The 26,699-nt window shown below is 39.5% G+C and overlaps 2 protein-coding genes across 15 annotated transcripts in view; one reads left to right on the forward strand and one right to left on the reverse strand.

Annotated features, from left to right (window-relative positions):
• Window positions 1-2,100: 2,100 nt before the first annotated feature.
• DNAJB4 (DnaJ heat shock protein family (Hsp40) member B4) lies at window positions 2,101-26,351 on the reverse strand. 4 transcript variants are annotated; one of them, XM_056497263.1, is made up of 4 exons: window positions 26,079-26,351; window positions 10,342-10,627; window positions 7,468-8,042; window positions 2,101-5,876 (listed from the first exon to the last, which is right to left on the reverse strand). In XM_056497263.1, exons 2-4 carry the CDS (start codon window positions 10,550-10,552, stop codon window positions 5,643-5,645), a joined length of 1,020 nt encoding a protein of 339 aa, XP_056353238.1. In that variant the 5' UTR covers window positions 10,553-10,627; window positions 26,079-26,351; the 3' UTR covers window positions 2,101-5,642. The 4 variants fall into 4 exon arrangements, with proteins under 4 accessions (XP_056353238.1, XP_056353239.1, XP_056353241.1 ...); XM_056497264.1 differs by lacking the exon at window positions 26,079-26,351 and adding an exon at window positions 25,506-25,757; XM_056497266.1 differs by lacking the exon at window positions 26,079-26,351 and adding an exon at window positions 25,543-25,743.
• The window catches only part of FUBP1 (far upstream element binding protein 1), a 32,912-nt gene continuing 32,555 nt past the window's right edge, over window positions 26,343-26,699 (forward strand). For all 11 annotated transcript variants that reach the window (XM_056497250.1, XM_056497252.1, XM_056497253.1 and 8 more), the window contains exon 1: window positions 26,343-26,674. In XM_056497250.1, coding sequence (XP_056353225.1) covers window positions 26,561-26,674 — 114 coding nt within the window. In that variant the 5' untranslated portion in view covers window positions 26,343-26,560. The remainder of the gene's footprint in view (window positions 26,675-26,699) is intronic.

The raw sequence follows: 26,699 nt of genomic DNA on the forward strand, positions 1-26,699 counted from the left end.
CATAACCAAAGTTTAAGAAACTTCCTATTGTACTGGACGACATCTCTGAAATACCGAGATTTTACACAGACAATACTTTCCAAGTATTTGTAACATTTAATGAATTCAAAACGTTTCCTCTACTGTATATTGTAGCCAGATGTTCACATTACAGGAGACATCTGTGCTCCACACTCACCTCAGTGGAACTGCTCCATTTTCAGTAGTGCACTGAACTCACCCAAGATGTGAAGAGTGAAAAATTCATGAGGCAACATTCAGCACTTCTAAAGGAAACTGCTTGAAAGGCACAGAGAGAAGCAGCACTGCCTTACCACATCTTCTGACTTTCAGAATAAAAGAGACAAACCATTGCAGAGAAAAAAAGATTCTGGCACATGGAGTCAGACCAGGCAGGCAGAGACAAGTACTGCGTGGCAGCCCTGATTCAGAAGTTCTTAGCAGATCTAATCGGAACACCTCTGATTACATGAAATTACATGCAGATTTTAAACTGCTTATGCAGTGAGGTAAAAAAAGGTTTGAAGCCAATTTGACTTCAGCATTTCCAAGATAGCATGTAGTAAATTTAAATGAATACTCAAAAATTGCTTTTTTCCAGTTCTAGCAAGAGAATTGGATTCAGTATTGTTACTACAACTACAACCAATCCTGTTTTCAGATTCCCTTGAATGTGCTCCCTCTAAGGAAGCACCTGCCAACACTAATTAATGCACAGTAAAACTAGATCAATCAATCCAAATGAGCCTACAGCAACTCAGGATACTGAGGATCCAAAAATTACTTCAAATTACTTTTTTGAAGGAAAGTTAACAACTTAAGTGAAACTGCTATTAGCCTTGGTTTTAGAAAGAAAAATAAATCATGTAATTTTAAAAAATTGGATTTGATCCTTTTATTCTGAGTATATTGCACACTACAACTATCCCATTCTTCAGTTTCTCACATATAACACTTGGGATGCAAAAATCATGGGCAGGCAACAGCTATAGTGTTGGTGGAGAATGCATGTGGAACAAAGGGGCATCTGTCCTTATTCAGGGAAATGCTATGTGGTATTTCATGTGCTGGTTGGGTGGCAATAGGGGGTTTTGAATGTGGGGCAGCAGGCTGTGAACATGGCAGTTTGTCCTTGATAAAGCAATCAGGCATGACTAACAAGATTGTTGTTGTACAGCTCCTCCCTTGGATAAGCCAGTAATTCCAGGGCAACAAGCACAGGGCACTTACACCTTCTACACCCAAGCGGATCAACAACAGGTCTCTATTTTCACTGTTTAAATAACAGAGCAATTAATTGGAGAAGCCTGAAGGGAACAAATTATGCCATGCAACAGTCTATTGCTGAGCAATCTGACAAATGAAGAATTGAGATTCTGCACCTCATGAGGGGATTAGTGCTGCTGTTAGCTCAGTTTGGGGGCTGGACAGTAAGTGGCTGTATCACAAATTCCTTGGTTCTATAGGATGTGTTCAGTAAGCAATACAGGAAGAACTACTCCATGTCAGATGCAACAAAGGAATAGCATTTACTGACTGGAAAAGTTAAATTCTCTCTTAATTATATGTACAGCACCATGTTCATGGCTCATTTTTTTTAGGTTCAGCACATGAGTTCATGTACACAGAATCCCATGCTAAGTTATAGCAAATTTCACTGTTTAAGGAAAACCTATTTGACCCCCAAAAAGTCTGCTTCTGGTGAGTCAGACTAGCACATAAGATGCACATACTAGAAAAGAATGGAGTGTATTTGTTCAACACACCACAAATAGGCTTCAGGAAACTTTCAGCACAGCTACTACAAAAATGGCTGAGTGAAAGAATGGAGTGCTAGAATGTCATGCCCCTCATGACAGCAGAAAGCTGTGGAGCAAGCAGAGTACCACTGCATGGCAGGAAGGAGAAAGGGTTGTAATGTAGCTTGACCTACTCTTCCAACAGCTTGAGGTTATCCTAAGGCTAGATGTTGGTGAGATTAAAAAAGGATCTTTAGAAGAAGAGGTTTTCAGATTTGCTGGATTAATTCCAAAGCAACTAAATGACTTTTTTATTCTGTGGCACCTAAGCAATCTTCAAGAGATCAAAAACCCATCCCAATTTCATGAATGACCATTTTATTTTCATGTTTTTCAGTAGTTACAAATATAATAGTTGACTGAGTATTTGCTTCCTTCTCCCAAACAGCTTTATTAAATAATCAAGTGGGTTTTAAAACATAGCTTTTAAGCACAGTTTTGATTAGAAAAATATTTTTTGTGAATCCTGGATTAGATAGATATTAATGCTTCCTCTCGTATTTTGAAGTAAGTCTACATGCTGGTTTCTGAAACATATACTTTGTTACCTTGCCATAAGAAAAGAAATACAAGCATTTATTTCATACCAGTTCTATAAGTTTTATATTTTGAGCATGAAAACAGTTGGAAAAGTTTAGTTTGCTATACACATATATATATATGTACACCTCTAAATACACAAGATACTGCAATCCCTCAATTTAATACTACTCCTCTTACCTGAAGATAGTTACAAAATAATAGTCCTAGCTGCTGTAACTTTTTTTTTTTACAAGTTGGATATGGTTACAAGATCCTAGATTACAAAATGCTTGATTCCATTAGCTTTTAAACTGACAAATAGGTATTTTAGGTTGATATGCTTTAAAGTCGTGTAGCTTGTAGCATTTGCCATCATAACAAAATATAAGAGAAAGTTAAAAACCAACTTTACACTTTTTACTTAAAAACCACGTAAGAAATGCAATACGGAACATACTGAAATGGAAACTTTTTCAACAAACAATATATAGTATTAACAATATGCAGAAGCACTAAGCAGCAAATTTTTTCTCTTTGTAATACTGCTCCAGCAATTGTTTACTTCTTGCAAATTTAGAACTACAACTAACTGATACTGCATGAAGAGATATGCAGTTAAAAAATTGACTTGAACAATACCCCACATAAATCTTATTTTTAAGAAATGGGATTCTTCTTATGCTCATTAAAAAATTATTGTAAATTAAATCCCAACTCCCATATGATTTCCTGCTGTCACATATATAACACTGCTATTTCTTAGGCTACCTAATAGACCAGGCAACCTCTAAATTTCCACAGGCAAAAGGCTGACAGCAAATCTTGAAATATTTTCTTATGAAAAACAACAACAAAAAAATCCCAAACCCTTTGAAAGTGTTGTTAAAGCACTGTATTATGGTTTTAAACTCAAGTAATAAAGCATGCCCACAAGGCATTTCTTTCACCAATACCATGCTGCAACCAAGGGAACCAGCCCTATTATTGTATTATAAAACTAGACTATAACAGAGGGCTATCCATCTCTCTCTGCACCTTTTAACTTCAAAGACAACTCATATTTGAATTTTAAAAAAATAACACAATTCAAGCATATGAAAGTTTCTGGGCAACCCCTATCCCACATTAACTGCTAAGCAAACTTTGCTTTAGGTAGGACCTAGCTCTTCCTTCTTTTTCATGGGAATAAAGTTTGACCTTTGAAAATAATGAATACTTGAGATCTGCATGATCTTTAAATACCTGCCCTAGACAAATGCTTTTACAGGGTTCTTTGTGCATCTTTCCACAGAGACCTGCTCCCCAGGGAGTTCTCACATGAGCACCACCATCTTTGGGCTAAGCCTGATTTACAGAACATGGCCCATAGGGAAAAATGCCAAGTCCAAGTTCACAGAATCATCTTGCTTACAAGAAACCTCTTGGCATCATGTAGTTCAACACCCCTGCTCACACGTGGTCAGCCAGAGCAGGCTGTACTGCACAATGTCCAGTCAGGCTATGAGTCAGGGACAGCAACTCCTGAAACTCTCCAGGAAACCTGTTCCAGTGTTTGACCATCCTATCACTAAAATGCTCTTTCCCTGTGTTCAGATGGTGTCCATTTAGTCCTGTCACAAACTACTGAGAAGAGTCTGGCTCCTCCATCCTCGTTCCCTCCTGCCAGGTGCTAAGATCTCCCCCAAGTCTTTTCTTCCCCATGCTGGCAAGCTCCAGCTCTCTCAGCCTCTCATACGGGACTGTCCTACTAAGTCTATTTCCTTCAAGTACCAGGGAGTCCAGATGGATCCTCATCCCTTACCTGCCAGCAAAGGTTTGGTCTCTGTTGCCACAAGACTGCACTGCCAGCTCAGTCGGTTTATTGACAAGTTTGCTGGTTACTCCCCCAATGGGACAAAACCTCGCATTCCCTCTCACTGAACTTCGTGAGAATCCTCTGTCCAGTTCTGCCTCAACAGGCCTCTTTGAAAGGCAGTACATCAGCTGCTGGCACAAGCTACTCCCAGCTTTTAATCCACCTCGCTTCCCACTTAACCTAACCTGTACTTCACCAGTCTGTCTACTGATGTAAAAGGTAAACAACACAGACTGCTCTCCCAACATCCCCGAAGATCACTGTAGATGGCAGTAAGATTGGTCAAGGAAGATTTTCCTGCTGTACATCTATGTTGAGTACCCCAATCACCTTTCAGAAATGCTTTCCAGAAGGATTCTTTTCCATCACATTACCAAGGGCTTAAGTGAAGCTTATTAGCCTGTAGATTCCCACATCTGCCTTCCTGGTTTTCTTGGAGAGTGGTATTTTCTCTTTTCCAGCCTACTGGAACATCCCTCAATCTCCCTGGCATTCAAAGATAAACACGAGTGGCCCTGCAACAGCATTAGCCAGCTCCCTCAAAACTTGGGTGCAATCTGCCAGGCTCACAGACTCCAGGTAAAATGCACCCTAACCCAGTCCTCCACCATGAAGGTTCTGGATTTCCCCTTTAGTCTCAGGGACCTGAATTCCTGCATGCTTGATTTCCTGGTAGTGACTAATGCAAAGGCAGCACAGAGTACCTCAGCCTTCTCCGTGTCATTGGTCACCAGCTTCCCTGCCCCATTTGACAGCAGGCTCACCCTCTGTTGTTCATGTCCTTGAAGAATCCCTTCTTGCTGTTCTGCCTGAAGACTGAGAAACTATCCCACAGCAAGTGGCTACTCTGGCTCCTCAAGGCCCCTTGCCACAGTCACAGGGCAGTCCTGGCACTTCCGAGGGCAGTAAAGAGAAGTCTTTCATTGCACAGGGGAACTCTGTTCAGGAGCCCAAGCTGATTTTTCTGGCCTATGCTTTGTGCAGTGGAAGGCAACATACTATGATCTCTCTCATGTTTTGCTCTTTAAAATATTTATACCTTTGTGTATTTCTACTACAATCTCAAATTTCTGAATAAATGTGTAATGTTATAGACAGTGAGGATATAAGAAATAATGTACTTGGAGGTTCAAGTACTGTATCAGAAATATGCACCGACTTTGTAAAAAAATTACTGTAATTATATTAAGCAAAATAATGACTGAACTTTGCTGATTAGGAAGATGTAAAACAAAATGAGTGGTTTTCCCTGTAATTTTTACTGCAGAATTCACCTGTATGATTTCTACTTAAACCCTTTTCTTCTCATGCAGCATTACAGTATTTTCCCCCCACCCATCCCACAAAACAAAAAAAAAACAAAAGATTCCACTAGATGTTACAGATTGCACTTTTAAAGCACAGACTCGCCAGTCTTCTGCATTTCCAGTGTCCTATTTTAATCTGTTGACATACAGTCTTCCATTTTATGAAACTGGAAGATTTCGCCTAAGTACTTCTTTTGATGCTGGAGAAATGTTATCTGGGAAAATTACTTCAAACTCTATAATTAAGTCTCCACGCTGGTCAGGATTTTTGGGAAATGGCAAACCATAGCCTATAATTCTTCTTCTCATCCCAGGCTTTACCACTTCATTGACTGTCATGGGTATGGTTCTTCCTTCTATCGTTGGCACGTTGAAAGAGCTGCCACACAAAGCCTAAAGAAAGATTGTAATAGAAGAAAAGGAAATTGGTCAGAACTTTTTTGTACCTATAAATGAATCTGCATTATTTAAAAGTGACTAGAATTCTAAGTAGCATTTCTCCTGTGCGCTACTGAGATGTCAAAATTTAAATACAATGTTCCTCTTTCAAAAAGAGAAAATTTCAATTTGTCATTGAATATCACTGAATTTATGAATGTTAAGCAATGGCTACTAGAGAGCAAATGAGCTTATGTGTCCTTCAAAGACTTTATCAAATAATAAGAAAGCTGAGCAAAGTGAACTCCTCATTCACACTTCTCTGTAGGTCTTCTAAATTTCCATTGGAAATTTAGAAACCCATTTCACTTTTTGTTTATTTACATTACACAGGATCTTTCTTCTAATATCAACCTCTTTTATATTGAATTTCAGAACAACATTTAAGTGTCTATAAGCAGAGGCATATCAAATTTCACAGCTGTCTTATGTGAAGATTTCTGGTTCCTTAAGAAATCTAAACAATAATTTCATTGCACCAAAATTGTAATGTTGCAAACCTCATGCTTTATCCAGAAGTTTTTCTTTTTAGCTCTTTCTAGGATCTCTGAGAATACGATTTTGATGCCTGCAACTTCACCTGATTCAGCACACTTAGTCTACGTGGGTAATGTCCAATTTATATAACAATGCAATGAGTCTAAATAGGCTTTTATCTGTGAAGGAACTGTGTTACCCACATTAACATTAAATATTGTCTTTTCTCCCTCCCTCAGTACTTCAGGTGCTTTGCCTCGCTTCACATTTATTGTAGAATCCTTTAAAAGGTAGCTTAATTTATACCAAGCTTCTAATGAAATCAAGCGTTTATTTCTCCACCCAATACTAATTAAGAAGAAAAAATACATTACACACACTCGGCTACATATTTTAAATTATTATTATTTTGAGGCTTCAGACTTCTTAGGAACTCTGGGAAGTTGTCTGACTTTTCCTTCAGAAAGACAATATGTATTGACTTGGAATAGAATTTTAAAAAGCTATACCATTTTTGTTGTGACATATAGCTCCTCTTACACCTGTTCACAATTATTTATCTTCATTAAATCAATCTGTGCAGCTTGAAATCACAGTGCAGTAATTTATTAGCTAAAAAGGGAGACTTTGATGGCAATGAAAATACTTAAGACATTTCTAGTTTGTCCTACAGAAGTAGCAATCTCATCACAGCAGCAAGGAGCATACTGTAAAAAAATCGATTTCTATACAGGATCTATTTCTTAGTCTACATTTGTCACTTCAGCCTAATACATCATTAGCTAGAAGGGTTATGTATGAAGACTTAAGACATCTCAACCTTTATTCTTACCTTTGCACCCCTATCCTCTGCCACCTCTTTAGGAAAGAGCTTAAAATAAGATTCCATTTTTTATCAAAACAGCTATTTTTTCCACTGTGACTCTGCTCTTCAGCCACCCATGAAAGTGAAACTATTTTAAAAAACCACCCAACCTCCAAATCCTCAAATTTCACAGCTATCATACAGCTTTACACATTGAATGGTATTGTCATATTTTCAAACATTTACATTTCTACCACATCTTACCTCCCTTAAGCTGATCTTAACAGGATAGATAATATTTGATCCATCTCTCTTGAAATGAGAGTGAGGTTTATCTTTAATGATAAAAACAATATCAGCAGGAATTGTGTTGGGTGTTTCATCGCCTTCTTTCGGAAAAGTGATCTTGGTGCCTTCTTTCCATCCTCTTTTGATCTCAATAGTAAGAATTTTGTCCTCTGTTCGGACACTTCTGCCATCTGGGTTAAGCCTTTTACGTGAAATCCTCATTCTTTTTGTGCAGCCATGATAGATCTCTTCCAGTGACACTTTAAGTTCATGGATTACAGGGGGATCTTGTTTTCGACGTACTTGGCTGCCAACTGTATTCCTTTCCCTTGGAAAACCATTCATACTAAAACTAGTGAAGGATCCAAACGGATCACCATCCACCTCCATGTCTTCAGTGTCTCTGCCACCAGGCATCCTCCTGCCAAAGAAGATCTCAAAAGGATTTGTGCCACCAAAGAAAGCTGCAAATGTAGCATGTGGGTCGCCATGGAAGGAATATCGGAAGGTACCACCCTGGCCATCAGATCCTCCAGCTCCTCCTTTAAGACCTAAATAAGAAAAATAAGCAAAGAATTAGTTTTAAAAAAAATTGGGTATTGGTATAAGCTTTCGTGCTGTACAGTGTAATGATATCAGGACTGATGAGTCAGGAAGACATCTGCAGTAGAGTGAAAGGTCTGCTTTGTAAGGAGGATTCACCATGAGATTAGGAGGTACTAACTAGCACTTCAACAGCCTGTACAGCAATGAAGTTTCTGAAGCTCTAGAACTACTCACTTCAGAATAACAGTTATTCTGACAGTGCCAATTTTATTTCACGTGATTGAAACCAGTTATTTCGATGAATTAGCATCTTAAGAGCAGAAGACAGGTTTGCTTGATTTGATCGCTTCTTGTTCTGCAAAATGTTTTGGGAATTGCATCCTTCTACAAGGTCACTTGCGGGGAAAATTACTCACTATCATATGCAGCATATTCCACAGCCTCTGTAGCTCAGCTGTAACTCAGTGTTAATTAGATTTACCCATTTTCCTGCAATTTGTTCTGAGTAAAAGGTAACATGCCAACAGTCAAGCAGATATATGCTTCCTTAATATTGTTTAGAATCCCAAAATGATCACAGCTTGTACTCCTATGATATAAAGCAGGTACAAATCCTGGGAACTCTCTTCAATGAAGCCACAAATAAAAGCATCATGGAACTTACTAAGAACCATTTGGGTACAAAAACCTCGTATACACAATCACTGTCTCTGTGCAAAAAATCAGAAAGTTCTCAATAGCTTTGTTCTATCTTTCATATGGAGAGATCTAAATCTCATTTCTTCCTGTAAAGAACTCTCACTGTTAATTCTCTTGTACTTCCTGTGTTCCCATTCCAAACCAAGCTAAAAATCAATTTTTTTCAAATGCCTCTTTCCCAATAGGTGATCAAGTATTTCCTCATCAGGGTACTTTCTCAAACCACTGGAAGACTGAAAGTCTTCTGAAGAGACATTTGTCTCCAAACTTACAATGCTTGTTTTTTTAACTTTTTTTTCCAGTCTTAGACCAACTCATAACTACAGCTGCTATCATACTTCTATAACCATAGAGGGAGGCATTCTATAAATTTGAAAGAGGTGTCTGTTAGGTTTTATTTTAGCTAAGTGCTCTCATGCATAACCTCATGCTGGGTACCAACAGTAACCCACTAAGACATTAGAATGCTTGCCCCATTTCAATACCAGACCAGACCAAAAGTATTTAGCAACCTATAATACATCCTTCTGTCACACTACTCTTAATGCCAAACATGCAGATCAGGGGATTCAATCTGTGATAGCAGAAGGACACATCCTGGAATAGCTAGCCAGAAGTTACTGAAGGTACATTCAGTTCCTGGCTGTAAAAACACCGAAGTTTCCTCCTTCTTACAGGCCCCAATCCTCTGCATCTCGCTTAAAACAACTAATTACAGTCTCAGAAAAGCTCAGAGTGTAACCAAGGCACCGGGAGGTATTCCCACATTTCACATTAAAACCATACTTTGTATCTTTGCCCAAAATACTAAATACTTCTATGTAAGTGTCCTCCTTTGTAAAAAACATGGCCCCAAGCAAATAGCAATGTGCAGGCCGACTTGTCCCAACGGAAGCAGTCATGTTAAATGGAATTCCTGATACCATACACATTTATGGGAAGAGATGTTAATGACTTCCTCTGTTGCTCAATCATAAACTGAAAGTCATGGTGGTCAAAAATGAAAAAAAAAATAAAAAATCATCCTCTCCAGATAACCATTTTAGGATAAATGTGACATTTCTGAGGCCTCATTCTCTTGGCATGTTATCACTGTTTACAATTAAAGCTAAAAAATTGTTCTGGTATTTCATGACATCAGCCAAATTCTTTCCTCTCCAGGCACAAAGCCAAGGACAACTACAGGCTGGACACCTGGGCTTCTGCTCAGAAGGACTGCTTTGCCTAAATCATGCAGGCTGCCCTTAAGCAAAAATTGAAGAAAAGAATACAAGCCTTCTGAACCGCATCTCAAAAACTGCTCTGGCAAAGGAAGGCAGCAGTAAGAGATCACAGAAAGCTATTTATGGGTGATAGAAACTTTTTTCTGTACAGCAACTTTTTGCCTATCAGGTATTTGGGATGGGACTTGTAAAAAAACCCCCGTTAAATTAAGAAATGAAAACTTTACCATCAATAAAGTACAGCAATGCATTTTATACTTAAAATCTCATAAGCCAAACAAATACATTGTCTAAAGATGAACACATACCAGGTCATCATATGTTTATTTTGCTTCATTCAACATGACAGTGACCAATAAAAGTATAACAGAGATATACATACCTTCTTCCCCAAACTGATCATAAATGTCTCTCTTTTTGGGATCACTTAGCACTTCATAAGCTTCTGCAACCTCTTTGAATTTTTCTTCTGCATGGGGAGATTTGTTCTTATCTGGATGCCATTTCAGTGCTTGTTTTCTGTAAGCCTTTTTAATATCCTCGTCAGAAGCCCCTTTTTCAATTCCCAGGATAGAATAGTAATCTTTCCCCATCCTGACTGTTGGAGGAATTCAGATTTTCCTTGCTGTAAAGAAAGCAGCGACCAGTGTCTCAGCAAGGTGGAGATGCTGGAGAAGAAAAAATAAAAATCAAACTTCGAACTGAAACAAACACAGCTGCTACAAAACAAACTCTACCACACACTAAAGAAAGGCCGGCCAGCTTCTCGGTATTTCATTCGGTGCCCGTAGCTCATTTATAAGCGATGACACACGGGGCACGGCACAGCCCTCCCACCCAAGGACGTGTCTGCGCTCTTTCTAGAACGCCAAGCCCCGTGACGTCACTTCCCCGCCGCCCCGCCTCCGCTCCCGCGCCTGCGCACTGGGCGCTGAGCGTCCAGCCCCAGCAGCGCTGGGTGAGGGCAGAGGTGACAGCAGCGACAGCAGCGCCTTGCACCAGCACGGCGGAACCCCGGCAGCTCCGAACGCTCATCTGCCCCGAGAGACATGCTGAAACCCATCGAGAGTAATTATAGCATTTTACTTCACTGTTTCCATAGAGACAACTCTACATAACTCTTTTATAAATATACCAACGCGGAGCTGGTATCCTTTCCAGCAAAGGCTATGAAGAATTTTACATCCAAATCAACGACAAAGCTTCAGAAAGCAAAACTTCGTCTCTTTAAAAATAAAATTAAGCCACCCTCAACCACAGGTGACCATGTACTATTAAGCAGTAAGAATGAATCTGTGCAGAGAAATACCACTCTGTTTACCACAACTCAAGCTGTTAAATTAGAGCGCATCAAAATCCTGCCTCAGCCTTCTTCTATGGAATCGGAAATACCAAGATTATTATACAAGTATGGCAATACACCAAACAAATAGCTTTCATCTGATGAGATGCTAATAACAGAAAAATACTTGGTTCTTCCACATTTGTTTTAAAACAAATTCTACTACTGAAGTATTTCTCACGTTCCATAGAGAAAATGCTATGAAGTTTTAGCCTGCAAGATTTCTTTTGTACCTCTGTTAAGAGCTATAGGTCAAGAAATTAGCTGCATTTATCAGTAGGGCAATGAACTACATGACAGATAAACACAACTGAAAAATTACTCCTCCCTGGAAAAAAGTAGTAAAAAGATAACACTTTTGGTCATATCTAAACGTTGTCTATATGAAGACATTTCTATGCTGAATTATGAAGTTACTATTACGGAGGTAATTAAGCTGCCTTCCTTCTAACAATAAAACCCACTAATCCTCTGACTCAGGGAGCATTATATTTGAAGCCATTTTCTGGAACCTGCTCAAACTTAAAAGAGACTGTTTAGAAGGCAGAGAAAAAGCTTCCTTAACCAGAAAGTACCAGAAAAAGATATGGGACTTTACTTTCACTTTCTTAACTTACGTCATCCTCCTAATCCTCACACCATTACCTTCTCTTTTCCAACGTCTGCAATAGAATTTACTAGACTCCTTCCAGTGTATACAAGATTCACCTAATTATTTATCTGGTGTTTTTTACATTCTCCTTAGAATATGTGTGGAAAAGGTAAAGAGAGAATAAAGTCAAAATGTCACCAGAAAGCAAGAACTTTTAGCATATATGTAGTTATGATTTCAAATGTAAAAGAGGCCAAAGGGTATCGAGAGAAGGAATTGACTCCCCTTGTCACCAAATCTCTCAGGACCAGCATTTCTGGCACAGTGAGAGCCACAGGGTTACAGAATTAATTACCCTTACAGCTGAAGGAAGAAGTTATTGCTGAGTTCCACCTGGAATAAAGCTACTTTTTTTACTCAATCACCCTTTCCTCCCTGCCCTTCTTTTTAAAGTGTTGTTTTATTTATTTAAAATTAGTATTTCAGATACATTCTTTGACACCCACATCCTAAATTCAACGTTTTCTCTGCCATAGATTGTATTAAGCACTACGTCTCCTTTTAAGTATCACAGAAATACTCAAACATGCAATTAACAAGGCACACACATCCCTCCCATTTTGTAACAACATAGTCATTAATTTAAAAAGTTTCATTAAAAGCCACAATAATGAGGATTTCTCCTTAAATAAAAAGTTTCTTTACCTTAATTCTTAAAACTTACAGAGCAAATTCTGATAACAATGAAGTTACACTGGGACTTTTTGCCCAATATCACAGTGACTCAGTGCTCAGGCATCCTTTCTCTCCCTACAGAGGGGGACATGCCTATTCTGGCCTAAGTGCTGAGTTATACCATAATGATGTAAGTTATTCCCTAAAAATTAAACTACTTAAAATTCCGAGTGGGATGTACAGCAATGACTGTATTACTTCTACTTCCTGCCCTGTATGAGATCTTCATGTCACAATTAATTTTTACTCCAGAATCCTATATTTTTTAAGAGTCAATTCCTGAAAGCATGTCCCTTCTTCTCCACGTTGAGACCTTCCTTTCATCATACAGAGATCTTGGAAAATACACATAGGTGTCCTCACATGCTTAATGGGCTCTTTAAACAGTTTGTATAGACAGAGATATTCTCTTAAAAGCAGTGAAAAGTTTCAGTATTATTAATAAACGATTAGTGTGCTTAAGATGGCCATTTAATAATTATACTAATAATAATTTGGTACATTAATCATACCAGCACTTCTTCAGACAGTGAAATCCAACTGCTAATTGTGGTAAGCTTTTGTATCTTCCAATTTTGTCATATTAGAGCTGCTAGATTTTTAGAACTCCAAATATCTGATATTTGTAGTTCTTTGCTGCTCTTTTTGTTATTTTATCCCATATTCATCTCCAGAATTACTGTCTAAAGAAAAGAGAGGAAAATCCATCATGTACTGTTTTCAAGGACTTCTGGCCCTCCAGTCCCTTCAAATAAGCACAGACAAACAAAAAACCAAACCAAACCAAAACAAAAAAACAGCCTTAAAAATCCACAAGTATTTAGTTATATTGCTATAGTCCTATTTTCCCTGTTACCATATATATCCAGAAAAACACTCTTCTAGATCATGAAAAGATTTTGCTTCCGATATGCTTGAACATCTTTTTAAACACCTGAGTGACTGTCCCCTAAAAATCCTCATAAGGTCATTTTCCTATATAAAGGAGTGACATATGAACTCCTTTATGGGATTATTTGTTATTCTGTGAGCACTCTGCCCGTTAAAGAAACGATTTTATTTTTTCACTTTCTCCAAGGAAAATCCTTTTGAACCTGTGAAAACCTGTTGGGGACAGGTGTGAGGTTCTTTGACCACCTACTCCACAGCTCTTAGGCTCCTACTTCGAGCTCTTGGCTCCTACTTTGTCACATTATCTTCTAAATAAACAAAGCAGCTAATAGTTAAAAAGGTTGTTTATTACAAAGCACATCAGTCTCAAAAGGCAATAGCAAAAAGCAATGGCAAATGCAGTGGCAATAAGCCAATGGCTAAAAGCAATAACTCTCCCAAACATACTCATATAGGATTTTTCCAACAAGCTAAGATGCAAACTCGGATCACCACTCCTTAACCTATTAGAATTCTAGTTTCTCAGCACACCAGGTTACGTATAGAACTACGCATACAACCTATCTTGTTCTATCTGAAAAATGTCAGCAATATTCTTACTATAGCTTTATTATGTCTAACTCCTGTCTACAACTGTGGGCCTGGAGCCTCTTGCTGAAGATATCAGTATGTTTCAACCTTCACTAGAACTCGCTCTGCTACTCTGGCATTTGAAACCTTTCACTTACTAAAAGCATTAGAACTCATCCTAAAACTAACCTACTTAAACGTCTACTTTATGTGTGGGTGGCTTAATATACCTCAATCCATACAAAGGCTTTAATTCAATCCCTGAACTCACATTTCCTCCTAAATTTGTCTCAAACGAAGTTTCTGTATTTCTACCTTGATGCCTTCCCTTTTTGTAGCAGAACCTGGAAACTCTCAGGGCCTTTAGTCATTATGCCCATTTCCCAGAACCCTTACATTTCAGTCACCTCCCACTTCAGAGACTGGCACTTTGTGCCCAAGTCCTCCAGGTACTTGCAGCGTTTGCACCCCTGCTCACACCCACTTGTACCTGCGGCACACTGGGATGTGAGCTCACCACCTACGTGGACTTTCACCTCCAGCCTCAAGGAAGGGTGGTGCTGGGATTTCATCAGGTTTGATTAGGCAGTATTAAGAGCATGTAGCCCAGAGATCTTACATAGCAAAGGCCACCCTCACCTGAGATAAGCCTGCAGCACTGAGTCCTGCAACTCACTCAAGCCTTCCAGAAATCACTCAACTAAATAGCTATAAAATTAATAAGGCCATAATCCAAGACTTGATTAAGTATGCTCCTGAAAGGAAGCTAAGGAAATTCTCAGACAAACAAATCCAGTAAAGGCACGAAGGCACCTCAAAAACTTAACAGATAAAACCCCCTCATCATCACCAAACTTTCTTCCTCACTCTACCACATTAATTCTCCAACTGTTCTATCACATTATGACTCAATCAATCCTTTATATCTTTGTTTACACAGTATTCAAATACAACAGCTACATTCCATTTCAGGCATACACAAAGTTATCATCATTCCAGTATCAAGCAGTATCTATGAAGCTCTTGGTTACAGTCAACCCTGTAAAACAATTTTCCACCAAACTAGGCAGTCTCAGACACATCTTTCTGTTCTCAAAAGCTACTTCAGGGTATTGTCATGGTACTTCTATTCTGCACTGAGAAAGTTAACAGCCTGTATTTGTCCAGTGCTTCTCTGCATCACTGGTTTTTGTTACAGTATAAATTTTTTAAAAGGGAATTTCAGTTCAAGTTTTTTCATGTTGACTGGGGGGGGAAAATAGTACATCTTCAAATGTAGGAAGTTATTAAAATGCCAAATAGACTATTAAAAATTTTATTGTCAGGAAAATCGAGTAAAATTTTGAAAACTTGCCTAATATAAGCAATCTCTTACCTAGAGGATTTTCTGTGTTCTTTGATCACAAGCTATAACATCCACTTTTTTCATCTAAATATATATATGAAATACACACTAGGAAGCTGAAAATTTTTCCTTTAACAGCTCCACTTCGGAGTTTGACAACTGCATTCCTCTTGAGTTAGTATTTCAGTGAAAGAACTGTTGCTTTAAAATGTCTTTTCCATTATTCTCTCAGAGCAAACATAGTTTAACTCACATACATATGGACAAGAGCTGTACATCTTGTTTGGCAGAAAGTGGGGGCAGGGTCATAGCACTTCCAGGTCTTCGAACAACTGTACTGACAACATCAGCTTTGAATCATTAAAGAAATGATGCCTTGGGTTTTAGCTTTTTTATTTTTCAGATTCTCTGCTGCTTAGTGTGTAACTCTGAAACTTCATGTTAGGTGTTAGTAAGTTCTCTCTGCAGAGCAGTTAGACAAAACAATCCTTTCCTAACTAGGGAATCAAGGGCACAACAGTGTCAATATTCCCTGAAGTTGAATAAAAATGCTCATTACTTCCTTTAAATTAAGCAATTTCTTCTGTACTTCTCACTTATTAAACCACAGAAACAAAACTGAGAAAGCCAGGGGACTAGATCACAGAACAAATTAAAGAGCAAACAAAACCACAAAGGCAAATTCCAGACAGATCACAACTATAAATACACATGTGCACATAAATGTCAAGGCACAGAAGCCAAATCCCTCCCCAGGAAAAGCTTTCACCATTAAGTGTCATAATATTTGCAAACCCACATTAATGAATGGAATAAATTTATACCCGTCTACAATGGTTTGAAGAAAGCACACCTATATAATAAAAATCCTGTAACATCATCCATTGTTTTCCTAGGAAAAAAAAAATTGACAATTCTTCTCCCCACCATCTTTAACTGGATGTAGTTGCTGCCTGAGCTATGTTTGTACTTCATATACTCTTTATACTGTGAATAAGACCTGGTACATGCAAGCCTCATTCATGAATCCTATTATTAAACAGTTTCACCACAGAACTATTCAGTAGCTGGTAACATACACAGAAATAAATTTTGGAGTTTACAACAGAAGCAACAATTAACTGATTTTCTGAAAATACATATCTAACAGAAAATGCCAAGTGAAACCTGCAGAGAATAACAGTTCACTCTAACTGATGGCCCTAAAAGAAAAGCTTTATTTAGTCATGCACTTCACACCCCAGTAAGAACTAAATTTATCTGATTTTTACTTGAGTTCTCAGTGGAAACTGCTACTGTGACAGAAGTAAAAACTTAACTCTACATAAGGATTCTGGGGATGATTTTACAACTAAATGAATAATCACAAAAGCAAACTGAAATGACACATACCTTACAATTAAATTAATTATATTTAAGTTATATCAGTCCTAGCATCAACAAAAATGTTTTCTATTTTTCACTGGCAATATGTCTTTTAAAAGTGTCAGTAATATTACTGGAACATACATGAAATTCTGCCAAAAGGCCAAGGGATATATTTTTAAGGTCTTTTGTGGAAAAAACTTACTTTAAATATACATTCCAGAACTATCTGAAAACAGGAAGAGCTCTTGGGATTCAGATGTCCTGATTGATGAAAACACAACTAACTCCCTCTTGGGAGGGCGATTAACCACTTTAGCAAAGTACAAGTACCTGTATGCACCGGAAAGGCAACACCCAAAGTATGGCTACACAAAGCAACACAAAGTACTTTCAATCTACAGGTTAAGACTCCTAAAAAATACACATTCCAGAGCTGCTTTTCAATTCCTTACTTAGATCCGGTGTCCATTTCAATTCCTACCCATGTGTTTCTGTAAAGGGATTCTTACTCAATTTGAGCAGTTGCAGAAAAAATGTCAATCATGCAACACATTTAACAGGTTCTCTCACATTACTGACTACGCCTGTTTAACATCCTAACCAAGTAGTTAAGAATGTTGACACACATACTTTTGTAAATATCTGTATTGAAAAGTGCAGTGTCTTGGTAAGGAGAAATATCTCCTGTTATTACCAAAAAAAACCCCCACATTCACAACAAAGCTGAAGTTCTCTTTCCTCCAAGAAAATGTTTGATTTTAACAAGTTTGGCACAGTTCACTACTTAAGTTATCAATCTGGGGCAAAGAAAGCAGAAAAATACCATAGCCAAATTTCTTTCTTTCAGTTTTACATATAAAAAGCCTGGATTTCTGTCCTAACTACCTGTTGCTCTGATGGTTATCACTCAGGAATTTATCCAAGACTCAAGGAATTCTATCCTGAAATAGCCCATATGCAAATGAAGAGTTAGACTTAATCACATATTTATCACACTGTACTAGTCAGGTTTCTGACTCACATGTCACCAACGTTCTCGTGTTGGTTATATAACAAGTAAAGATATTTAATATGATGAACAGCTTAATGCTTTGTGTATGTTCTGTTTCCCCCAAGACTAGTTGCTTTTAATTGTAAAAAGTCTTAGCAGTCCTTCTGCTAACTGTTTTAAGAAAACACACTGTTACAATCCAAGTCATTCAGATTCTCGAATGCCAACACACTCAGACCCTGAATGTTATCAATACCATCACAAAGGACTAATTTACTTTATACTTTATGCATAGCCACAGGCTTCCATATTGCACTCTTTATTCTACTCTACTATCATGTGAACACTACAGAACCAGTGTACATCTACACTGTAACATTCTACCTGCTTCAGCTCTCCCAAATCATGTGCATTATTTAAGATAAAAAAATGTTCTGAGAACTATTACAGATAATAAAAAAATACAAGTATTTCCACGTAAGAAACAATTGAGGAGGACTGAATTCTTCAGTCTCCAGAAACCACAGAAATCACAAAGGTCTGCAAGGTCAACAAATGATGGAGAAAAGAGGAAACGAAACGTTTATGGTCTATGCCCATTGCCAGATCCAGAGTGTAATCAGAAGAAGCCAGTTTCAATAATAAAATGAAGAAGTTCTAGAAGTGATAGAATTCCTGCCAAAGAACACTCAAGACTCAATAATGGTGTCAGTGGGACACTGAAAAAATACTGTGTAAGAGATGCACTGCAAGCTTCTTAACAAAGAAATCAGAGCAGGAATGTCAGACAACTAAAAAATACTGAAAAGATTTGTTGACATCTACTTGTTTTGCCTGCAGATGTGCTTATTATTATACAAATCTTGGATAATAAGCAATGAATATTATGTCTACCTGTATTGTTTTCCACCTAAGTGAAACAGAGAGAAGGCATTTACAATAAATAAACTTTTTAAAAGCAGGAATTTAGTTATGCTTGTGAAGAATTTTTCTGTACTCCTTTTCAGTAAAAATGGGGCTTAATTTGACATTCACTCAACAGATTCAGCCCCACACCAGCAGCACAGAAGGAGCAGAAATCTCTCTTAAAAATATAAGGACAGAAGGGCCAGCTCATTCTGCATTCCCCACCCCACAGCCCAGGGCCAGCTGGCACAAACCAAAGTAACATTTGCTCTGGGCTGGCTGAGACTGGACACAAAGCCAGGCAGCTCAGACCCTGAGAACTGTGATTGGCTCCCTACCAGATCTTCCACCAATGAATCCTGGTGTAGGAGAACTTCTGTGACCTCATCCTAGTGCTATGTACTGATTAACAGGAAAAGGACAATGGAAAACTCAGCACAAGTTTCCACAATAAGCCTCGCTGACTTTCCTTCAAGAAACTGGAATTGAAGGTGTTTTAAAGGCATGTATTTCAACATCCTACATGAAGTCAGTAATCACAATTCTGATACCCCAGAAAACGTTAAGATGGGCAGTATGTTTCATTTCATATCTACTTCGACAGCTGTAGTATAGTACAGCTCCTCTTTTAGCCTTTCATCTGTAGAAAAAGGAGGGTATCTATCACCTGTAACAATTTACTGTTGTTTACCTTAACCACAGTAGCAATTCCATCCACACCAAAGTAACCCACTGAACAACAGAAGTAATAACCTGCTGTCTTAGCAAAGATACAGCAATACAGAATCAGAGCACCGGTAGAATAAAGATATTCCACACAGATTAGTTCCTGCAAAAAAGTCTCTGTGATGCTGACAGAGACACAACTCAGATGTGACCTGACCTGAACCTGAAATTTGTCTTTCCAATGGTTCTCAGCCTATCTCAGCCTAGGTATTTGGATCTGTTCTATTAAAAAAACAAACAAACAAACAAAAAACATTGCTCCAACACACTGCCAGTTTGGAACATTCATTAGTGGAACATAACACATAGAAATATTTTCCTAGCAATGAATATACTCCTCAGGTTTACACAGAAGGGTGACAAACTCATCTAGAATTTTATCATTACTTCAGTTGTGTTCTGTAACTAAGGAACAGACAGAAGTCATGTCTGCAAGTTATTTTTCTTCCTCTTGCAAAAGCATTACATTTTTCCTGACATAATTAAAAAGCTATCAGCTATTCAGTTGAGAAACAACTGAATAAACATGACAGTAATCATCATTATAGGTCACACACAAGGAGGAGGAGGATGAAGGATAGGTGGTAGATACTTGCACAATCCCTATGCAAACTCTGCTTGTGTTTTCTTAGGTTTTTTTTCCCCTTTAAGAGTGACAGAAGTTACCAGTTTCCAGCAGAAAATAAACTATTTTTTCAGCCTTGATGAAGAGAAAAACTACAAACACAATAAATCCAGTTGAAAAGCGACTCAGCTGCATGGTATTGTTTTAATTGCTGTTACGCTCATGCAAGGTTATTAATGCACTACCAAATAAGGAACTGGCCACATTTTTGCCGTGGACATGTGATCCCACTGTTCTTACATAAGCAAAAGGAGATAGTCACACGAGATGCTTTTTCCAGAGTGTGCTCGTTAAAATCCCACCCAGCTGCTCTGATTCATGCAGCCAGTTTTACATGCAAGGCTGAAAACACACACACTGAACTGTGGTACAAAGACAGGAATTTAGAAAGGAGATGTCAGCACAATGCTGTTTAACATGAAAGGAGAACAGATGTTAGTAAAAACATACTTCACCTACAGGAGACAAAGACAAGCAGCCCTAGTTATATTTACTACGATCTCCTGTAATAGAAGTCAAAATAGTTGCTCACTAATCTTTGCAATGTTTCAGCCACATCCCATAGCTAAGCTATGTTTCATCAGCCTAGAAAAGTTTCAAGACAAGAAGCAGGAGTTTAATAGATGTACCTTGCAGTTAGTATCTTCAATTACTTTATTCCTCTAGAATAAAGAGTGCATAGCTGGATAAGAGGTAAAGAAGGTACAACATAGAAAGATAAACGACTCAGCAGAAAAATATCTCAAGGTGTTCTCAAGTGATAGCAAGTTTCAGTATCTATTCTACTAAGAAACTATTGGAACTCTATAGTTCCATGAAAATAATGCATAAGTGACATGTTTTCCTCTTACCTTTTCCCTGCCCCTTCTAAAAAAATTCAGTACAGAACCCTATGATAAATCAGAGTACAGCTGCAAATAAACAGTCATGGAAATGATGAGGTTTTATGAAAATATTACACAGAACCAGTTCACTCACAGGGCATAATCATAACATATAACCTATAAATCATAACCCATAAGAAGGAAGCAAAGGATCTTCTTACTATATTCTCTGCAGAAAATAGAAATTCATACTGAACATATTTACAGGTATATTTTTTTTTGTTTCTTCTAAGCATAATTTACAAAATCTCCTGTTCTTTTGCACTTTACTTCAAGTAAATGGTAACATCCACTGATCTTTTGAGTGGTATTTGAAATTAGGCTTGTAACATTGACACCTTTCTTAGCCTATATAGCATTGCTATTCATTTATTAAAGAAAAACATCCTGATGCATTCACGAACTTCACTGCAAACATCTATTTTTCACAAAATATGCATGTGTTCCTCACAAAAAAAGTTCAAGAGGATTTTCAGGTTAGATAAGCTTGTTACAATCATGGTTTTACAGACTGAAAGAATTAAACATCTAAAGCTTTTAAACCATCTCTTCCATTTTTTTTTCCCCTCAGACTCAGAAAAGATTTACCTTTCTAGGTTTAAGGTTTTTTTAAATTTATGACACATGCACAACTTGTTTAAAAATAAGATGCTCTGAGTCACAAATTAAGTAATATAATTGTTAGCTTAATTAAACAATATCAGAAAAAATACTATTAGAGATCAGGCCTGGGTAATAGCGAGGGTACACCAATCCCTTCAGAGCAATCAAGCTTTTCCTACTTCAAGATATGAATTCTGAACATTAATTATGCCTTAAATATTTGCGTACTAATTAACAGGACTTGAAGGCACATTCTTCAGTGCATTGCTGACAGAGGGATATATTAAGACACTTCCATCCTCTACAGCTACTGCTGCATTAATCATTTGTTCTCCTAACAGTCTCTCAGTTCCCATCTCAGCCTTTCCTAACCCCCATTCGTATTCAACTTCCACACCTAGCTCCACTGCCCAATTTATTTCAAGCAAGGCCTTTCACTCTTCTCCCATCAGGGAAGAATTTTGCAGATGCTAACAGCAAATTCTCTGTGCTCTCAAAGTTTTTCCTCCCATGACATGGCCACAAAACCACCCACCCTCCTTGAACAAGTCAGCAGCTGAGCACTGATGGCACGATCATGCTGACTAATATTATCCAGCTGCCTTTTGCACCACATTCCTTCAACAGAGTGATCCACAGTCTCTTTGCACACTGCAACTGTATCTAAGGAAGAAGTGACTATTCTCTGACTTATCCTCCTATATCTGACATACCCAATGCTATGGTGGCTTAATGCAATTTGATAGCTTCCAGTAAGGTAATCAAAATGTTAAATCAAATACATATCAAACGAGATTCACAAGAATAAAAGATGCAAGGAAAGAGTGCTCAAGATTCTACATTCATACAGCCTCCTTATAAAGTTTTAACACACTAAAACTTTTTTCTAAGAAAGGCAGCATGACTAAATGTAAGCCAAAACCTCCAGATATGACTATTTTTTTCAAACTCACTATGCAAAAAGTTATCCAAATACTATACAAATTGTAATTTGTAATATACAAATAAAAACTGTAATTACCACTTCAGTGCACATTTAGTAAATATGAAAACTCATGACAGTTGTTTGGATAGAGCACATGCTCAGTTTTCTCTCAGCAGTTATTAAAGGGAGTTTTCTACTGATAATGTTGCAGATCCGAACACGCTTTGCCAGAGCAGGAGAAGCAGCTGACAGGATCTGAATCAATTGATCTACATCTCCCAAAGTGATAAAATCATCAGACACCAACTGCAGATTTCAGCACAGCCTGCAGAAAGCATGGCAGGTGCAGGTGCAGCCATCACAGTGGTTACCCTTCTCTCACAGAGAACATAAGCACTTATCCAGTATAGGTGTTCAGGGTACTGAGGCAAAGCTAAACAAAACACCTTTTGGTCTGGTCACCACAGAGCAAAGTTGAAGTGAATTGTAGAAGACAGAAAAAAAATCCAATCAACCCAGCAGAGCTCAATGTAACATGCACTGAAGTAAGTGGCTTTGGTTATGCAGTGTGTCAGTTCCACACTTTCACACTGATGCTTCTGCAATATCTGACCTAACATAGAAATACCTTGAGGATCTTTTGATAAAAGTAAGGATTCCTTCCCACACAGTATTTGCTTACTTTTTTCCTCAGAACCATCTGTTACTTAAATCTGTGACAACTCACATAAATAAAAGGTTTTCAGACTTGTCAGATACTGACACTAGTTATTTCTCAGTAAACACACCTAGTAGAGTATTTTAGTCTAATGATTACTGAAAAAGCAACCACTATGGCCTGAATACCACGGGAGTTATCATAATCTAGTAAATTCAGTTAAGTGAGACATCTTCCTCCAATCTCTAGAAGAAATAATGGGGAGCCCTTTCAAAACCTATATTGTTATATTTCTTATTATTGCCAACTATCTATTTATTAGGATTCTAAAACGTAAGAGGTGCATTTCTCTACTATTCATCCTTCTTTAGTAAGAATGAGTTACTGTATGAAGTGAACCTTACTTTACACAACAAAACCAAAGTTCTCACGCTCTAGCAGCCCAGTGCAAACAACTACTTACATCAAGCACATTTAATCTCCTAGAAGGCAGACCTGATTAAGAAAACAGGCAGTGCAGGTAGCTTCCTGCAAGTGAGAAAGCAGTACACCCTGGTGTATGCCACTGTGACATGCCAGCAAAACAATTGAATGAATACTGCAGTTAGCACTGTTAAGGGGTTAGATCCCCACCCCACTCCATTAACAGATTAAACAGAAAGAATTAATCCCATAGGGATAATTTTCTTAACAGAAATATCACTCAATAAAGGGAAACGAAAAGAGGAGTGCTTAAGAGATGTGATTTTCTAGTAGATAGGATTTAAGTGCCATCATGGGAAATACAGACAGAAGCAAGTGTTAACGGTCATTAAATCAACTTAGGAACAGTGAAAGTAAAGGCAAAATATTTATATAGTGCACAATACTGTGAGATCTTTCTCTTCAATTTGCTAAATCTCATGTTCTGACTGTAAAGCCTACAGTCACTTCAAGAACTGCAGGGATTGAGAAATAATAGATATACTAAACAGCACACTCAGCTTTCAAATAAAGCATCACCTCAAAGAGTAGTAAAAAGCTGATTTTAAAACCCCTGAAAATTAACATTCATCTATCATCAGCTGTTTATTAATTCAACTAGAGCACTTATACTGTACCAAACAAGAGTGTTTTTATTAGCCCAAGGCATTACAACTGCTTAAAAATCATCAGCATTAAATGGCTACTGGCTTCTCTCATAGAACTTAGCAAAGAAACATCAGCACATTTTGTAACTGTGAAACACAAAGCACACTGATGCTCCCTTCATCTAGTAAGGGAAGAGCCATAAAACACATAGCCAGTGGCCAGGAGTGGTTTCAATGCGTCACAGACAACTACTATTGCTCAACCAAAATTATACAAGTAAGTACCTGCTATACACAGTCAAACTATTAGTAGCTAAGAGAGTGAAAAAATATTGTTTAGCAATAGCACCAGAGAGTCAAGCATAACAATTAAATTCCCACTCTCCAAGCTTACTTTTTTCCCCATCCCTTCCAGCTAACACAGCTACATTAATGGAAAGTATAAACTAATTCTTATGTACAGTTTTTTTCAGCGGAAGTATCACAGCGGCAACCTTCACCTTGCTGTAGTAATACATCGTCATCTAGAAGCATGTGGAAATTTTTAACTTTCTGGAATATATTACTCTAATAACCTTTCCTAACTACACTACCTCAATAGGACTATGAGAGTTAAAAATCTAGCATTTTTTTAGCTTCGTTTAGTGAAGTTACCTGCACTGGAGAATGCAGGATAATCTGAGCTCAGCAACACTGTGACTTACAGTCTTATAAAAATTATCCCAATTACAATCGCCTTAAGGCATCATGGAACTACAAGGCAGCACTGAAGGAAAGGGAAGGGAACACACCGAGAGATATTTTCTTTTGCGAACCCAAGAGTCCCTGCACACAGCCCCAAACCAGGCCAAGTCCAAAACAACAGTTTCCCAAGTAAAAGCACTGGCAACAAATACACTCACTTAAGGCTGAAGAAGACTTGCCACGCTTCAGTTTAAAAGCACGAATGTTTAAAAAGAAAATAGGACATTTATGTAAACCAGGAGCCTATGAAAAAGGAACAGTTCAATGCGTGTAAACATTCTTTAAAAACTATAAAGCACCCCCTCAGAATGGTACAGAACGCCGTCATACAGCAGCTCCCGTCCAGTATTGGCCAGGCTCTACTGCCATGACTCCTAAGTAGATGTTCTACCACCTTATCCTGATGTGAAGCCTTTACAACACCGCCATCCATACTCAGCATGACAGTTCACCCCCACCAGATCACAGGACCTTAACAGGACCCAGATTAAAGCATTACAGACTCCAGTTTTTCATTAAACCTCGTGCTTGCGCAGCCAAGAAAAAAATCCCCCAGCTGTAAAAATCGTACATTAGCAATTAACATTTTCAGTTATGAAATAAATAACCGTGGAAAAATGCAGGACGAAGCGAGCGAAGCTCCGTAAAAGAACCGGTCGCGTTTCGCGGGGTGTGGAACGACCCAAAAATCCGTTCGAAACGAGCGGCCGAGCCCGCAGGATGGCAGCGGGCAGAGGGCCGCGAGCAGCGGCGGGACGGGACGGCTGCCGGCCCGGCCCAACGGCCCCGGCGCTCCGCCGGCTCGGCACGGGCCGCGGAGCCGCCCCTCGCCCTCCCGCTGCCGGCCGCTGCCCCGCCGGGCGCCAAGGCGGCTCCCCCGGAAACGGCGCTGCGTTATTGTCTGTGGCAACGCCCGCGGCCGCGCACCGCGGGAGCCTCTCCACAGGGCACCGTCGCGGTCAGGCGGGAAGAAAGCCCGGCCTCCCTCTCCCTCAGCTCAGGGCAGCGTCGCTGCCGCCGCCACTGCCACCGCCACCGCCCGCTACTCAGCCCGCCCAGGCAGAGGACCCCCGAAGCGCAGTGCGGCGCGGGCAAGCGGCGCTGCCGCAGCCCCGGGCCCATCCCGCGCGCCTCCCGCACTCACCGAGCGTCGCCGCTGCCTCAGCCCCGGGCCCGAGCGCGTTCCCGGCAGCCCCCGCAGCGCACCCACCGCTCCCACGCGCGCACCCGCGACTCCAAACCAAGTGACGCGAGAACTGCGCGCTGCCTCCCCCCCGCGCGCTGCCCTCCCTTCTCCCCACGTGACTCTCCCGGCCCTATCAGCACCGTCTCCAAGCTCTCGCACCTCCCTTGGAAACACCGCGATCTCACCGCCCCCCTGCAGGGCGGCCCCTGAGGCCCCGGGGGGCCGGCTGGGCGGGGCCGGGAGAAACGCCGCGAGGCTTCTCCGCCGTTCTCCGCCGTTCTCCGGCGCCCGCCATGAAATCTCGCTCGAGATCTCGCGAGGTTTCGGCGCGCTCCCCCCGAGCACGATGCCGCGCAGGAATGTGAAAGGCGCGCGCCCGCCGCCATTTTCTCTCTTTCTTGGCAGACAGCGGCAGCGGCCGGAGCGGCGCCGGGGCGGCCATGGCGGACTATTCCACGGTGCCCCCTCCTGCCGCGGGCGCGCCCGGGGGAGGCGGCGGCGGGGCTGGAGGAGTGAACGATGCATTTAAAGACGCGCTGCAGAGGGCTAGGCAGGTGTGTGTGGCTCCGTAAAATCAAT

The sequence above is a fragment of the Oenanthe melanoleuca genome, chromosome 8 (assembly GCF_029582105.1).
Source record: "Oenanthe melanoleuca isolate GR-GAL-2019-014 chromosome 8, OMel1.0, whole genome shotgun sequence".
Taxonomy (NCBI): domain Eukaryota; kingdom Metazoa; phylum Chordata; class Aves; order Passeriformes; family Muscicapidae; genus Oenanthe; species Oenanthe melanoleuca.